Source organism: Carettochelys insculpta, chromosome 2, assembly GCF_033958435.1.
Source record: "Carettochelys insculpta isolate YL-2023 chromosome 2, ASM3395843v1, whole genome shotgun sequence".
Lineage (NCBI taxonomy): Eukaryota > Metazoa > Chordata > Testudines > Carettochelyidae > Carettochelys > Carettochelys insculpta.
The window spans coordinates 206,321,547-206,338,684 of record NC_134138.1 but is presented as its reverse complement, the minus strand read 5'-3'; the positions used below and the strand labels follow the sequence as shown (position 1 = coordinate 206,338,684).

Below are 17,138 nucleotides of genomic sequence, written 5' to 3'. Positions count from 1 at the left end.
AGCTGATGACCCACCAAGCTAGATTATCTTGGTCTGCACAGTATCACCGCCCACATCCTACCTGTGATGTTATCCTTCAGATTTAGACAGATCCACTAGAATGCTGGTTAGGGGAAGGCAGGAAGGAAGATATGTATCAACTGTGGAAGTGAAGAAATTAGAGACTTAATCATGAATCTGCAGGAGCCTGGAAAAGCAGACTGGGCTGCTGACTTCAATTCTCTCTTACGGCCTGAATAATACCTGACATAAGGGCTTGCCAGTGATGCCAAATTCATTAAACAGCAACCAAAGGAGATTGCTGGATGAAGTCACCACATGTGATTTCTAAGTCTCTTAATCAAGGCAAGAAAGGGAACTGATCTTATCACAATTTGGGTTAGTTTACTCCAGGACATAACAACTGCACTTCCAAATATATCCCAGATGATACCAAAGTCAACTTAGACAACTCCTGGAACAGTAGCATCAGAGGGAACATTTGAAGAAAAGCTGATCAGAGCTAATGAATGGACATGTAGTGTCCCTGGTGCCCAGAGATTCAATCCCTTCAACAAAAACAAGAGAGAATTGGGAGTATTGCAAGGGGTAAAACTGCACTTTTTCCTGAGGACAACAGAAGAACTGTGATTTCTGAGACTCTCCTTTTTATATAGCTCTGTACAAATATCTATTTGGAGATCAAGACTCCTTTGGCACCAAACTGATCATGCAACTCCCTCTCCTCTTGTCCACAAGTCTTGAAGGAATGAGACAAAGGACTCGAGCCACCTGGCAATCCAGGTCTAACGCCACTGCCTGATCTAATGGTGGCATGGCACCAGTGGCAGAACAAGGGTCAACAGATTCCTGTAACAGAGAAGTAGCTGTGTTAGTGTGTACTCCAACTCAGATGTCTCCCTGTGTAATCTGGTGTTAAAGTCTCTGTTTTTGAATGCAGACCTAAGTTTTTAATGTTATGACCTGCTAGACTGAAATGCTCACTCAACAGTTTACATGTATTCAGATTCCTAATGTCTGATTTGTGTCCATTCATTCTTTGGCATTCGTAAAACTTAACTACCCCTTGGGAGAAGTTAAAAATCAGATTGACAGGGACAGAAGAATAGCCAGAAACCAGCTACTTCTAGATAGGCCCAAGAAAGTTAATAACAGAACCACTTGAACAGAACATCACCCACAACTCAAACCCCTGCAGCAAACTGCCAACATTCTACAACCTATACTGGAACATGATACTACACTCTCACAGGCCCTGGGTGACAGATCTGTCTTTTCTTACAGACAGCCACCTAACCTCAGAAAATTCTCACTAGCAATCACATGCCACACCACAGAAATACTAATCCTGGCACCTTTCCTTGCAACAATCCTGCTGCCAACTCTGTCCATATATTTACCCTGGAGATACCATAATTGGACTTAACCACATCAGTTACATAATCAGGTGTTCATATTCCTGTACTTCCACCAGTGTGATATATGCCGTATATGTGCCAGCATTGCCTTCTAGTATGTATACTGGACAATCATTTCACCAAAGAATGGACATAAATCATACATTAGAAATCTGAATACAGATAAACTGGTAAGTGAACACTTTAATCTAGCAGGTCACAGCATTCAAAACTTAAAAGTCTGCATTCTAAACCAGAGATGAACACCAGATTACAAAAGACGACATCATTCTCAAGTTTGATACTTTACAATACAGCCTCAACAAAGATTTGGGGGAGAAGGGAGACACACAGCTCAGTGGTTTGAGCAATGGCTTTATAAATCCAGGGCAGCAAGTTCAATCCTTGGGGAGGCCATTTAGAACCTAGGACAAAGAGATTTAAAAAAAAACAAAAAAACCACTCTGTCAGAGAGGGTGCTTGGCCCTGCACTAGACTCCCTAACCTCTCAGGATCCCTTCCAGCTCTGAGGTATGTATATCTCCATAAAAATCATAGAGATATCAATTTCCTCATGCAGTACAAGGACAGCTTCCCCACCTTTGACATTCATAGTAATCACAGGTAGCATACTTAAAACAGTTCCAGTAAACTATCAAGCTGATTCATCAGTTTTTGTTTCCATTTTCACCCCCCACCCCCCACCAATCTTTCTGTTAAATTATCTTCATCTCAATTCTCTTTTATCAGAATTTTCCAGATCTGAAGTGGCTGTATCCCACAAAAGCTCCTCACCTAATAAATTATTGTTAATCTAAAGTGCTACAGGACTGCTTTTTTGTTTTGCGAAGATACCTGTAAGTCCACAAATATCCACTGCACCAAAGTGCAGCCTAAATAGGCATGAAGGTGCATAAGCTGACCCTCCACACCAAGGGCCCTTCAGTAGCTACGTTTATCAACAATGCATTTGTTGCAGTACATGCAAATGTTACCTTTATTGATCCTTTGCTGTGCTTTGAAAGGATGGTACTGGTCCCAGCAGAGTCCATGTCTGCTTCCAGAAGAGGATCTTAGCAGTAAACAATTCCCAGACCTTTACACTCATGCAGGCCTAGTCTACATTATACAGTTTTTTAGCAACACAAAGCTTTCCTTCTGGTAGTACAGACATCTACACAATTTGGGTGCTACCAAAAAAGCTCTCAGCTTTCTCTGGCAAAATTTTACCAGTCCCCAAGCAAATTAAGCCCTTTACTACTACCTAAATGGATGGAAAAGCACCTACACAGATATAGGCAATTCTCCAGCAATAATTCCACAATGCATCTGTCCCTGCAACAGTGACCTCTCTGATCCACTGCTTTTCTTTAAACTCTGCTGCCCGGGAATCATGACCAACAGTCCTCGTGCTCCCATTTATAAATGCCAGTATATTTTGGAAATGCCTTTTTCCTTATCACCTCTGCAAAGGCACCTGTACAGGCATGGTTCCAGATCAGCACATCCTGCTGCATGGACTTCTCTCCTGGATTTCTCAGCACATGTAAAGAGGAATGGGTGTGCACACACAAATGCCCACCAATTTCTGGGAGAAATTATGGCATTTCATCAATACAATACAAAAAATCCCATAGCTGAAGACTTACAGTAGGGGCCTTTGGCAACCAGGAAGTTGTGGATGGCCTTGAGGACCATCGCACGAAGTATATCTGGATTTTTTCAAAAAGCAGTCAGTAGGGAAGTAAGTTTATTCATAGTACCAATGAAACTAACCCAAACACAAAAATTACAACTACTCACAGAAACGAAGAGGGAAGCATACACTACTATGAGCTGCTGTTTCAGGCAATATGCACATGCAGGAAGACAACCACCTCGGTTCAGGTTTTCATGCTTTTCCTCTAACTTTACAGTTGAGACTTCTTTGCAAAAAAAACAGTCTACAGCACAATTGTGCAACAAATTCTAAGACCTCAGCACTGAAGGCCATGCCTGAACCAAATATTCCTCCTTTTCCCCTCTCACAGTTAACCTTACAATAGGTGAAAATATCTAAATATTCATGTGGCTATTATGTTCACAGGCTACCATAAAAACCTTCATAAATTACACATACTTCTATGCAATATTTATCATGCTTGTAGGTAGAAAAATCCCTCAGTTAAAGGCTACTAAAAATATAAAAGGAGGCTCGCTCATATACCAGTTTTTACATGGAGGTGAAAATTTTGAAAGCTTCAGTAAACTTTTGTGCAAGTGAAACACACCAGGCCAGATTATCTTTATCTGGCGTGAAGTGGCATGGCTCCACTTAAATCAAAGTGGCTCTGTTGATTTACATCCCTCCGCCAGGTGCCACCCCCTGCAGCCAGGCACCCTACCCCACCACAGTGACTCATCAGAGCTACCCCGCTGGTGCTGCCCAAGCCTCAGACAGCGTGCCACCTGAGCCCTCAGCGCCACGTGAACCCCAAGCCATGCTGCGCCACCCAAGCGCTGCCCACGCCTAAGACAGCTGCGTCACCAGATCCACCCAGCTCCAAGCCCTCCCGTGGCCTGAATGAACAGCAGGATGAGCCGCTGCCACACACTTTTCCCACCAACTGGTGGGGTGCGCACACAGAGGGCACTCCACGATGCAGCTCTAAAGAACTGCATTCACCACATAACACTATCCAGTTCACGGCATGGCAAACAGACAGCGTATTGGACGCCACCGCTCTAGTCAGATTCAGGAGTTTTATAATCCTTTCATGATGCTACAGCAGAATAAAAAGGGCCATGTTGGGAAAATATTCTCCCCATGAGTAATTTTCAATTATCCAACTAGGTTCCATCCTTTACTACCCTAAAGAGTGTAAGAGAAAGGCATGATGGTCCATGCAAAATTTCAGGCTTTTCTCTGACAAATTTTGCAAAAGTCAGGCTTACAACAGGCACAGTCCTAACTAATGTATGAAAATGCTAGCTGTACTTTAGGACTGGTATAGCTTTTTGCTCGATGACTAATGACTGTATATTAGAGCGCTAAGGCTGAATGTACATTTATATAACATAGTAAGTATTTTAATAGCTTTTACAGAACTGCAATTTAAGGTTTATATGATATTATCTTATAAAATTTAGTATATGATTAATTACAGCCCTTACACTCAATTAAGATTCTAGGGGGCAAAGAAACATCACTAATATATTTCACTTAATAGTATGAACCAGAACAAACAGAATTTAGTAAAAGTCCCATTTTCCTTTTTTTTCCTACACAGAACCCTTTGATATGTAAAACCAATCATAGTCTCATAACTTTTCCTTTAAAATAATAAAGTTATTCCTAAGGCATTATATGCCTGCATTTTCATGCTAACACAACCATTTTAACAACCAACAACATATTTTAGAACTATTAAAGTCTGTGTTTGATTAAAATATAAATCCAGCACACCACGCTATTTTTAAGTATTTGAATTTTGCAGATCATGAGTTTTTCACAAATCCAGTACGTTGATTAAAACCTCTGACTCCAACCCTGCAGAGAACTCTGAGAAGAGGATCAAAGGCATTTTAGACAGTTATGCATACATAACAATACAGAAAAACAGGAGGATGAGAATAAGCAAAGAAACTAAAATTTAGAAAACTGAAGCCTTTCACAGCACCAAGAACCCTTAACTTTCGGTATCTGAAATTTACGTCTTTTCTCTACATCCTCACTATCATTCCTCAGAAGTTAGTGGAAAAGTCTGCACACAGCTCTTTATGTGTACTGCAGCTTAAAAAAGAGGAAGTCCCATGAGAACTTTAACCCTAAAAGATGTAGCAGTAGAAGAGGCTTACTATTACTATTGCTTTAAGAAGGAGCATTATGTTTCAGCAGGAAAGGATATGAATTTCTTTCCCAACAGTAAACTATTAACATCAGTGATTACTCTAACAAAAATCTACTTTTCAAGAAAAATTTAAATCAAGTGCAATGCCATTTGTTTTGTTTATTTTTTAAACAGTTCAGCTCTTCTTATCTCCAGGCTCTCTTATCAACTAGAGAAACCTCTCAACTAGCAAGAGAAGAAATCTACATTTTACTCTGATGCTACATCTAAACTATAGACCAAACTAACACTCCGAGATCAATCCACCAGTGGCCAATTTTAATGAGTCTAATGAAGACCTGACAAAATGACTGCAGATCACTCTCCGGTTTACTCTGTCATGCTAGCCTGACAAGAGTAAGAGTCGTCACCAGGAAGTGTTTCTCATGTCAACCCCCCCCCCACAGTGTAAACCCCACAATAATTTGACTTAAGGTATATGAACTCCAGCTACATTACTCACATAGCTAGAGAGGCATTGCTTAACTCTATTTTGTGCTCTAGTGTAGCCTGACACCAAGAGTTCTTCAGCATGTCCAAGGTTATAATTCAATGTTCTGGATGAAGACAGCCTCTTAAACTTTCCACATGCTGACTGCTGAACCTTCCCACCTAGTTCCCCTCTCCTACATGTCTGGGGCCATCTTTTCTTCCCTGCTAAACACAGAAATCTTCCCTCACCACACCTACACAGCAACCAGCAGCCCCATCTTTGTTCATTAGTGGGAATGGGTGCCGGTGAGCTGTTTCTCCAAAGATGTAAGTTCCTCCATTCTTAGGGATACTTATTGCCCACAAATATCAACTGAGAGTAGAATCTAGTGCTGGTGCCTATCTGAGCAAAAGCAAATGGACAAATGCAGTGTGCAAGATTATTTTTTATATTAATAGACCTTGTTCCCTAGAAAGCTAAGAGTGCCCAATCGGGACAGTGAAATGAGAAGATGAGACCTATTAACTTCTGTATTCTTGGGGAAACATAATGAACAGAAACAGTGAATTCACTAACTATAAGTAGTATAGGTTGAACCTCTGTAATCTGGAACTCTCTTGGCCAGCAAACTCCGTAATCTGGCATGATTTAGGTTAGCCAGATGACCACTTATCATGGGTGTGGCCAAGCTTCCTGTGGCCCCACAAAGTTTATTTACTGCCACCAGCTCTGGCTCTCAGTGTTCTGTGATGTTATTTTGCTCTAATTTTCAGCTAAATGTCTTCTAAGCAGCCAGTAAACAGCGGAAGTGTTGATAATGTGCTAGAAAACATTGACTTCCCATCATCCAGCAAATTCTCTCATCCAGCATTGGTCAGGGTCTGAAGGGGCAGGATGAGAGAGGCTCAGCCTGTACTTCCATTTAAGAAAGCAGTTTTAAAATGTAAACATATTTCACTAAACATACTTATTTCTTGCTTTCAACATTAAAGATTAATTTTTTAAAGAGAAAACATAGGATGTTGCTTGTGTGTGTTTAACTTAATTCTAATTCTCATCCAAATACAGCTTGACATATATCATGAGAATTACACATAAGAAATGTATCAGTTCCCATTTTCTCACATGATAGAAAACTGCAAAAGTTAAGAATCTCAGTAAGCGTATGCTAAACCATATAATTACTTAAATGTACAGTTTATCCTTCTAACTAGAAAATATACAAACTATAGCATAAAGTCTATTTTTAGTTGCCAGTCAACATGTTTTAATGGTTACTAACTAATGAGACTTGAGCTGTCTAGACAACTAACTAAAAAATGCAAAACTAGATAAAAATTTTTAAATTAATCCACACTATTACAAACTGAAAGTGGGACACAAGGAAACAAAGAAATAATACTGGTCACCAGAAAAGCAGAAGTCACAGCACAACAGCTACTTAACCATTTTTCTTCTTCCATAAAACACTGCAGAGGAGGATTTTAAGGAGAACAAGGTGTCTCAGAATAATAATGTTCTAATTCAGTAGTTCTCAACCAATGGTCCCTACGCCTGGGGGTTCACAGAGGTCTTCCAGGGTATACATCAACTCATCTGGACATTTTATCATCATGTCTCATAGAGCTGGAAGAGACCTTGGAGAGGCCATCAAAGTCCAGTCTGCTGCCCTCACAGCAGGACTTAGTACCTTCCCCCTCCCTGCTCTTTTTTTAAATGTAACCCATTCCAGCCCCTTTGAATGGTTCCCCTCAAGGGCTGAACCCACAACCCTGGGTTCCCAAGGCCAATGCTTTAACCATTAAACTATCCTCCACCACCACCACCTCCATATCTGACTAGTTTTACAACAGGGTACATAAACAACACAAGCAAAGTTAGTGCAAACTAAAATTTCCTGCAGATAAAAAGGAGCAAGTAAGCAAATTTTCAGTAAAAGTGTGCTATGACATTTTTATATTTTTATGTCTAATTTTTGTAAGCAAATAGATTATAGCTGAGGTGAAACTGGGGGTATACAACAAGACAAATTAGACTCCTGGAAGGGGTGCAGTTGTCTGTCCTAGGGTAGGCCAAGAAGCAAGGTGAACACAGGCCAAAGCAGATGATGAGTTGAAGGAACATGAAGTTGCTGATCTTCAGTTCCCACCCGCACAAGCCCAGGACAAGACAAATCTGGAGCTGGGTCACCATAGGTCCATTTGCTCAGCTGTTGAACAGTGCAAGTGTCAACAGAAGTCTGTCTACAAACCTGATAGTAAGAAAAGCAGCAACACTTCGTCCTGGTTCACATATTATTTTATGCCAAATAAGCTGAGTGTAAACAAAACAAAACCCTGATTTGCAGAAGTGGATGGTATTGTACATACATATGTAGAAAACGTTCCTACTTGCTTTCAATAAGCAGAATTTTGCCACGGTTGATTTAATTAATTATCTATTGTATGTATTACAGCAGCACTCAAAAATCTCAATGAATCAGATCAGAATATTCTTATTTCAAACATAGAGTGAAGAATGGTCCCTGACCAGTGAGTTTACAAAGCAAATAAAAAACCAAGAGTGGACAACACAGAATGAATAGTTAAGGCAGGCATGTTGTGAATGTTCTACAACTGGCCATATACAAAATGGAACAAAAAGGAAAAGAAAAAAACAACTATCACAGAGTTTTCAAAGCACGTTTCAGTGACCTATGGAGGGGATATCTGTGAAGATTGCTGGGCATTATTTCAAAGAACTACTTGTCCTGCTGCTGCTAAAGCAGAAGAGCAGACTTTGTTTAAACAATCAAAATTGAAAGCTATGACTTCATTTTCAATGTAATCATGTGAAAAAGAGCCAATTCAGCCTGCTTATTCCATTTACTTTTAAATAGACTGATTCTATGAGGGGCAGATAAGCTCACACTAACGGGGACTGTCAGATCTAACTAAAGAGAGTTCATGCTCCAATGTTTGAGACAAAAGAAATGATACAAACATATATGGAAGAAATAATAAATCAACTTCAAGCATGTCCCTTAGAACTGCTGAGAGAAATATACATATGGCTTAAAATTCAGTTTTACTAAAAACAGTATTTGCTATCTTTTCACCTAACCACACACTACTAGTACTAGAGTAACAGAGAGTAAGCCGTGCTAGTCTATACACTATCAAAACAAAGAGCAGTCAAGTAGCACTTTAAAGACTAGCAAAGTAGTTTATTAGGTGAGCTTTTGTGGGACTACTAGTACTGTAACCATTTGATTACGCCTAACATATGCCATAGTCAGTCATATTTATCCACCTATACTTCAAGAAATTCTCAGATATAGGATCAGAACATTTTAGTATTCATTAATAAGATTAGCTTAACTAGAAACAACAATGATGTTAGCAAGAAACCATTTCATTTTACACTAGCATTTCCCAAAACACACAACACACTTCATTGAGGAGGATGAGACCTCAATTAATTTCCAGACTGTCAGATTTAAAACTTCTCAAGCTATTACGGCTATGAAGAAACATTCAGATAGTATTTTCAAGGCTAAATGATTCTGCCAGCCTTTAACAGGTCCAACTGAAATTACCTGGACTATTTATTTTGATGGATACTAAACTCACGAAAGCTCATGCTCTAAACTTTTCTGTTAGTCTATAAGGTGCCACAGGACCCTTCGTTGCTCTACAGATCCAGACTAACACGGCTACCCCTCTGATACTTAACTCAAATGTTACTTCAAATGTTATTTAACTATTTTACTGGTCCAGGTATGTAAGAAAGGACCAGCACCCTTACAGACATCTATATTATCTACTCTGAGGTTACAGCCACGCTACGACGGAAAATTGACCCACTCAGGGTCAATCTTTCAGGGTTTCACTTCACACATGCACAAAACAATGTGTTCCAGGGTCAAAGTCAACCCTGGAACTCCTTGCAACAGGCGAGGAATAAGGCAGGCTGATGGGAGAAATGCTCCCGTTGACCTTCCTGCATGTAAACAGACACTGAAGTTGACCACCAATAAGTTGATTTTAGCTATGGAATTAGCATAGCTAAAATTACGCTCTGGGGTCAACTTCTATGTCTAGTGTACACACAAGTGGAGGATACACTACTGTGGGGACCGATATTCTGACACTGATCTATTGGCAATCAATTCCATTCACTATCATAAAATATCAAAGGCATCAACATCTGTCAAGTATCTAACACCCACACCCAACAAGACAATTCGAAGCTCTCTTTTAATCCTGCTGTGTATAATCGCAGTATGTATGTCTAGTATGTCTGAAATACACTGATTGGCTTAAGTCCTATTTCAGCTGAAATGTAGTACAAGATACCTTCTATTTGAAGGAACTGTTAATGTAATTGGCCTTTCTACCACCTGACTTTTTCTAAGAGTGGGTTGTTCTAAGGTTGTTTAGAATTCCTTCTCTTACCTAACATATCTTAAGACTGAATCAGCCTTATTCATGGTCACATAATACTGGTACTTCATAGCCTTATAGTGGATGACCAATACACTCAGATCCTCCTCTGTCAATTCCAACTGATAAATCCCCAAGCTACAACAAAACACTCTGGTAGTTAGTCCTCAAGAGCATGAACTCACAATACTGAATTTCATCCCATTTCCATGATTCCAGTTTTCATTGACATTCAAGTAGGACACTGCAACCTCCTCTGTATTATGTTCCAACTTCATGTTATGCTTAAGTTTTATTAGCATATTCCAGTTTTTTGTTCCAAGGTCATTAATGAAGATACTAAATAAGACTGGTCCAAAAACCAAATCTTGGGAAACTCCACTAGTAACCTACCTTCAGCACGACCCACTGAAGACTCGGTTTCAATCAATTCCTTATCCACCTTTCAATTATTGCATGAATCCCTATCTCCCATAATTTCACAAGTAGATCTCCCAGGTAGAACTGTATCAAATGATATAGTGAAATCAACGTAGTCTAGATCTACTACATTTATTTTGATAGAAAATTGGTTATTCTCTCAAATAAAAAAATAAGATTACTCTGGCACAATTTATCTTTTGTAAAACTATGTTGTATTTTATCTGAATTACAGTTTGCCCCTCTGACTTCAATCACTCTTTAAAATAAAAGTAAAAACAGGTAGCTCGTGAAGTTCCATATAATAATTTAAAAAATGTTCACCGAGATGAACAATTTTTTAATTACAAACATTTAGTTACTAAACGAAGTAACATCATCAGTGCCTAGTGAGAGATCCTCTAAAACCAGTCTTTATATAGTCCTTTCCCATGGGGGCTATGGGAAAGGACTATATAAAGACTGGTTTTAGAGGATCTCTCACTAGGCACTGATGATGTTACTTCATTTAGTAAAGAAACGTTTGTAATTAAAAATGGTTAAGCTCGGCAAGCATTTCTAAATTATTAAATTCAATTACTCTCTTCCAAAATTTGCTGTAAGACCTTGCAAACAACTGAGGACAAACAGGCCTATAGTTTCCCAGATTACCTCTTTTCCCCTTTTTCAATTATAGGCACTATATTTACATTCGTTTAGTCATAGAATATAGACCCCCCCCCCCAGTTTATAAACTCACTAAATATCCTTGGCTATTGGGCCCGCAACTTCATGGGCCAGTTTCTTTAATATTCTTGGATTGAGGTTATCTAAATTGTCGAGGAAAGGGGAATATTGCACTGACAATCCTTAGTTAAAAAGAGCGCCTATTTGATCAAGATGCTATTACTTTACTACTCATTCAGCTAGGCTGATTTTTCTTGTTAACTATAAAAGAAGTAACCCTACTGTGAATTCTATACCGAACAAGACGAATGCCAGTGAATTACTGATTGTCTGTGAGAACTGGGTCCCTTCACGTCTTCTCTCCCTGGTTCCGGGGTCTTTGCAGAGCCAAAAAGGCCTTCTGAGAGCAGGTCAGGATCACATTTCACTCCAACATCCCTATTCCTTACAGTGCCAAAATCCCTCAAAAGCATTCACCTGTTCCAGAGTCAATATCGCTACTATCCAAAATTTAGTTCTATTTGATCATTTCCAGAAGAGAGATTTAAAGAGAAAAAAAACACACATGGAAAATTTTCAGAAGGCTGTAAAGTTTAATTCCTGGTGACAACTCTGAAGCTTGCTACATCCCAGCTGGACACATTCTCCCCTCCAGACACCAAACTTCTGAGATATGAACTGATGAAAATGAATGTTATGAAGTTTAACTGGGAACATTTTAAACAATTGGGATGAGAGGATGTCAATATGAGACTGAAGTTCATCTGCACAACCCTTTCATAGCCCCAAAACCTCTTGTTCTACCTAAAAACTAGCAACACAAAGCTCTAAGCACCATAAGGAGGATGATGGATGTCCCCGCAACTCTCGCAAAAGATGTCTATGGAATATTCTCCATCCCTGGCCTCCCAGCCCCATTCATGGCTCCAGATTATTATTCAAACAATCTGTCCTTAATTCCAGGTCATACACAGCAGCTTTCCTTCTATAAAGTTTACATAAACACCTCCTATGCCCCAGCTACCTACCATCTCAAACCCAGCACCAAGCCCTCCATCTTTATAACAAATGTCACAAGGGTAGCTGTGTTAGTCTGTATTTGCAAAAACAATGAGAAGTCCTGCAGCACCGAACAGATTAACAGATATTTTGGAGCATAAACTTTTGTGGGCAAAAATGATGAAGCGGGTCTTTGCCCACAGAAGCTTATGCTCCAAAAAAATCTGTTAGTCTATAAGTGCCACAGAACTTCTCATGTCCTTCCTCTGTTCCCAGCTTCCATCCAACCACCATCTGCCCCACAGGGGCTTGTCCGCACATGGAAATAGTAAACAGGTGCCTAGTGAGCTCAATGTGGAGACAAGATCTCAGTCCCTAAATTGGTAATCTCCCACTGGGTAAAGTGTCAAAAAGGAACAGTGGGGAAAATAACTTACCACCCAGGTCAGTCCCCCGCTGCCACCGCCACCTCCTCCGGATTTAGCCATTTTCTCCCCGTTGCCTCAGTATAAATAAGGAAGAGCTAAAAGAAGCGGGGCCGAGACCGGGCTTCAACCCCTGACCGCAAACGATATACACAACTGGTTGCGACTCACCCTTCCCCCCCTTGCGCGCGCACACACAGCTGGCTCGCGATGCGCGCACGCACACACACACACACAGAGCTAGCGCGAGTACCCCCTTGCACGCACGCACGCCCCGCTCTTCCCCCTCACACACACTCACGCCGCGCCCCCAGGCCCCTGGGTCCCGGCCCGGAGCCTATGTCATGCTGAGGAGCGCCGCCGAGTATTACTAAGTCCTGGTCACTGCCCGCTCCGCGTGCGTGGGTCCGAGCCGCCCCGGCGCGCAGAGCCCGCACACGACGCTCGTCCGCCGGCCGCTCTCAAACTCGAGGCTGGGCGGCAACGCAGGCAGGCCCGGCCTGCGGGTCTCGTTCACACAGAGGCGGCAGGCGGGGCCGACTGGTCCTTCAGCAGCGGCGCGACGGCTCTCGAGCCCGCAGTGACCCCGAAGAATACGGTAAAAACGGGATTAAAGGTCCGGCTCCGGCCCAGCCCCCCGCGTCGAGCGGCTGCCGCCGTCACTTCCCCGCCCCCCACGTCGAGGACGAGCTCTCAGACAATAACTGCGCTGCCCCCGTCCGGCATAACCGCCGCCGAACACCCCCGGCCCGGCCCGCAACCAGCCCACCAATCACAGGGCACGCCGTTCTCACAGCCAGCCAATCGGAAAAATCAACTAAGCTCAGCGCGCGGCCTGTCATACGTCACTGAGGGTGGCAACAAGGAAGAAGAATTTTGCCGAGCGAGGGCGCTCCAACGCGGAGCGGAAGCCGTAATCCTGGGGAAGGTCCGTGGTGCTGATGCAAGCCTGGAGTGCGTGTAGTGGGGGCTCCGGAGAGGGAATTAGCGGGCGGAATGAATTGGCCCAGGTTGGGCATGTAGCCGGAGTTCAGGCGCATCGTGTGTTCAGCACTCAGCTCCCTGAAAGCGCCTCGCCAGCGCGGGAAAATTGTTCCCGAGTCCTCGGGGAGCAAGAGGCCCTTCTTGCAACTGGGGAGTAGGCTGGGGGCTGCTACGAGATTCATAGGGAGCCAGTGTGGTGGAGGGGTCTGCACTCGGACAAGGATGGTCCGAGACCCAAGCCTCCTCTTGGTGCTGTCACACCCCAGGGCTTCAGTGTAAACCAGATTAAATTGGTAGGGCAGAGATGTTAACCACCCTATTTCTGCCCACTTTTACCTAAAGCTAGAGCCTTTCTTTTAAAGCACTGCTGGGATCACATCCAATGAGAAACTTAACAATTTGGATGCATTTCAGGAAGTAATTAAGGATTTATTTTACATTAATATGTGTGTGCCACTGCCCCTTACTGGCAGTCTCACTAGGAGGTTAGATAGAAGGTGGGTGAGGTGGTCTCTTTTATTGTACTAACCTCTGTGGTCTTTTATCTTTTTTTTCTGTTTGCATTTATTCCAGAGCATCATTACTGTCCAGTTTCACCTGCATAATTGTTATTGGGGTATTTAGTGCACTAGATGAAGTATACCATGCTAGAACAACAGATGCAAAACATGCAGACATTTCTCCTCTCCACCATAGTGATAAGAACCAATGTTCCCTGTAAAATGAGCGCTTCGGTGACTATGCAGGTATTGCCGAGCTGATTCTCAGAGTGCCCACAGCCACTCACAGTGGACATTATGTGTTTCTACTGGTGGTGCACATCCACACATGCCTTGGTGCACATAACAATTTCTTTAGCCCACGGATGGAAAAAAATGTGAGTGAACACTAATCAGAAACATCTTCCCCCACAGCACACCATTCAGTATCTATGGACCCTACACTTGCCTGTGAAAACATGTGGTACAGTTGATAAATATTTTAGCCACAGATTTGTTGCTGTATTAAAAAGATGATGAAAAAGGACACCGTTTTATTTTCAAGCATGTCGTATGTAAAAAATTAGGATTTGTGGTGTAAAAGATCAACCATTTTTGAAACCCAGATAGTATACAAAGTTTAAGAACAGAAGAATGGCCATACTGGGTCAGACCAAAGGTCCATCCAGCCCAGTATCCCGTCTGCCGACAGTGGCCAATGCCAGGTGCCCCAGAGAAGGAGAACAGAAGACAATGATCAAGTGATTTATCTCCTGCCATCCATCTCCTGGCCTTGTACTGAAGGCTAGGGCACCATACTTTACCCCTGGCTAATAGCCATTTATGGACCTAACCTGCAAAAATTTATCGAGCTCTTTTTTAAACCCTAACAGAGTCCTGGCCTTCACAGCCTCCTCCGGCAAGGAGTTCCACAGGTTGACTATGCGCTGTGTGAAGAAAAATTTCCTTTTATTAGTTTTGAACCTACTACCCATCAATTTCATTTGGTGTCCCCTAGTTCTTGTATTATGGGAAAAGGTAAATAATTTTTCTATATTCACTTTCTCCACACCATTCATGATTTTATATACCTCTATCATATCGCCCCTCAATCGCCATTTTTCCAGACTGAAAAGTCCCAGTCTCTCTAGCCTCTCCCCATATGGGACCCGTTCCAAACCCCTAATCATCTTAGTCGCCCTTTTCTGTACCTTTTCTAATGCCAATATATCTTTTTTGAGGTGAGGAGACCACATCTGCACACAGTACTCAGGATGTGGGCGTACCATAATTTTATATAGGGGAAGTATGATATCTTTTGTCTTATTATCTATCCCTTTTTTAATAATTCCTAACATCCTATTTGCTTTACTAGCTGCTGCTGCGCACTGCGTGGATGTCTTCAGAGAACTATCCACTGTAACTCCAAGATCCCTTTCCTGATCTGTCGTAGTTTAATACTCTTTTATTTTAGATATGAGTATTAACAATGTACAATAAGATATTTTTACATTATGCCAAGCAAACTCAGAGCTTTAATCTTAAAAATTGTTATGATCACAGGCCTTAGACAAACTTGAAGAAATAAGAACCAGTCTACACTTACAGATTTACATCAGCATAACTATATTATGGAGAGATGTGAAAAATCCACACTCCTGAGCAACACGTTTATAACAATCTAGCCCCCCAGTAAGGCCAGCACTATGTCAACTGAAGGTCTTCTCCCAATGACATAGCTTACCGTCTCCTGGGGAGGTGGATTTACTAACCATTGACATTGTAGTGTCTTCACTGAAGTACTACAGTGACACTGTTGCAGCTTTTTCAATGTAGACCTACCCTAATTAGCATTATGGTGTGTAACTTCTTAGTAACAATTACTTTTAGATTTTTGTAAGAAAAGCAGGAACCTGGCTACAAATAGCCCTTTCCCCTTAAGATATTCCCAATGTAATAACACAAAACATGAGACTGATAGCAGAACTGCATTAGAGATGCTGAACAAATTACTTTGTAAAGAGAAAGAATTGTTTAAACTGAATAGTAGTAACTTATAGGTTTTTCTTTTCCTTAATGGTTTTCTTAGTAAGTAAAGGAATTAAGAACTGAGCAGCTGCTTGTGAAAAATCAATAGTAATGTTCAATTATCCCTCAGGGCAGCATCAGAAGAATTTCTATTAAATTTTGCTAAATAAGCAATGTTTACATCTGCCAATTTCTGAAGAGCCTATGGGCATAATATCTAAAAGTGATACAGCAGGTCTGTCCAAATGGACAGTAAATTAGGTCTTGTCGATACCTAAAAATTAGATCCACCTGGCTACATTGCTCGGTGCTGTGAAAAATTTTGTGCCCTATAAAATGTAGATAGGTTAATGTAACCTCCCCTATAGATGCAGCTAGGCTGACAAAAGAATTGTTCAGCTTATTTAGCTTACCCATTTTACCTACCACCATCAGCTTACCTAGAGAAGTGGACTACTTACGTTGAAGAAAAAATCCTTCCATTGATGTAGGAAGCATCATAGTTATCCTGCTGTACAGTTGCTGTAGAAAAAATATATCCTGATTTATTATTATTTTCATCTGTACATGCTGGTTTTAAGTTATAGTACTCCAGGCTGATGGTGGAAAACTTCTGAGCTATTACACAGATTATTCTCTGTGAATAATAGAATAACGTAGATACCTCTACATTAGATGAGATAGTGGTTCCTCAGAATATTTCCCTCTTTCTGTTAGCATCAGTGTTAGTCTTTCCTGAGGTAATCTTGTTCAAGTTGTTCTCCATCTAGGCTTCAGTTCCTTGCAGGCACTGGGATAATTGGGAGACAAAGCCATCAGTGCTTGATGAAAAAGACATAGAGCGACATGTCACCAGCATCACAGCAGGTTTGGGTCAGGATTTCTCCACTGATACTACGCTCACCTCTTGCTATACGAGCACAATTGGTTCCCAACTTTCTGCTCCTAGGTGAAAACTCATAAAAGGGACACTAAATTCCCATTAAAATACAAGTAAAAGTCTCTGATTGGTTC

The 17,138-nt window shown here is 41.4% G+C and overlaps 1 protein-coding gene across 1 annotated transcript in view; it reads right to left on the bottom strand.

The window, feature by feature from the left end:
• TOP2B (DNA topoisomerase II beta) overlaps positions 1 to 13,302 on the bottom strand; it is a 113,330-nt gene extending 100,028 nt beyond the window's left edge. The window contains exon 1 of the mRNA XM_074984442.1: positions 12,646 to 13,302. Within this exon, the coding sequence (XP_074840543.1) occupies positions 12,646 to 12,696 (51 nt within the window). The 5' untranslated portion in view covers positions 12,697 to 13,302. The remainder of the gene's footprint in view (positions 1 to 12,645) is intronic.
• Positions 13,303 to 17,138: the final 3,836 nt, after the last annotated feature.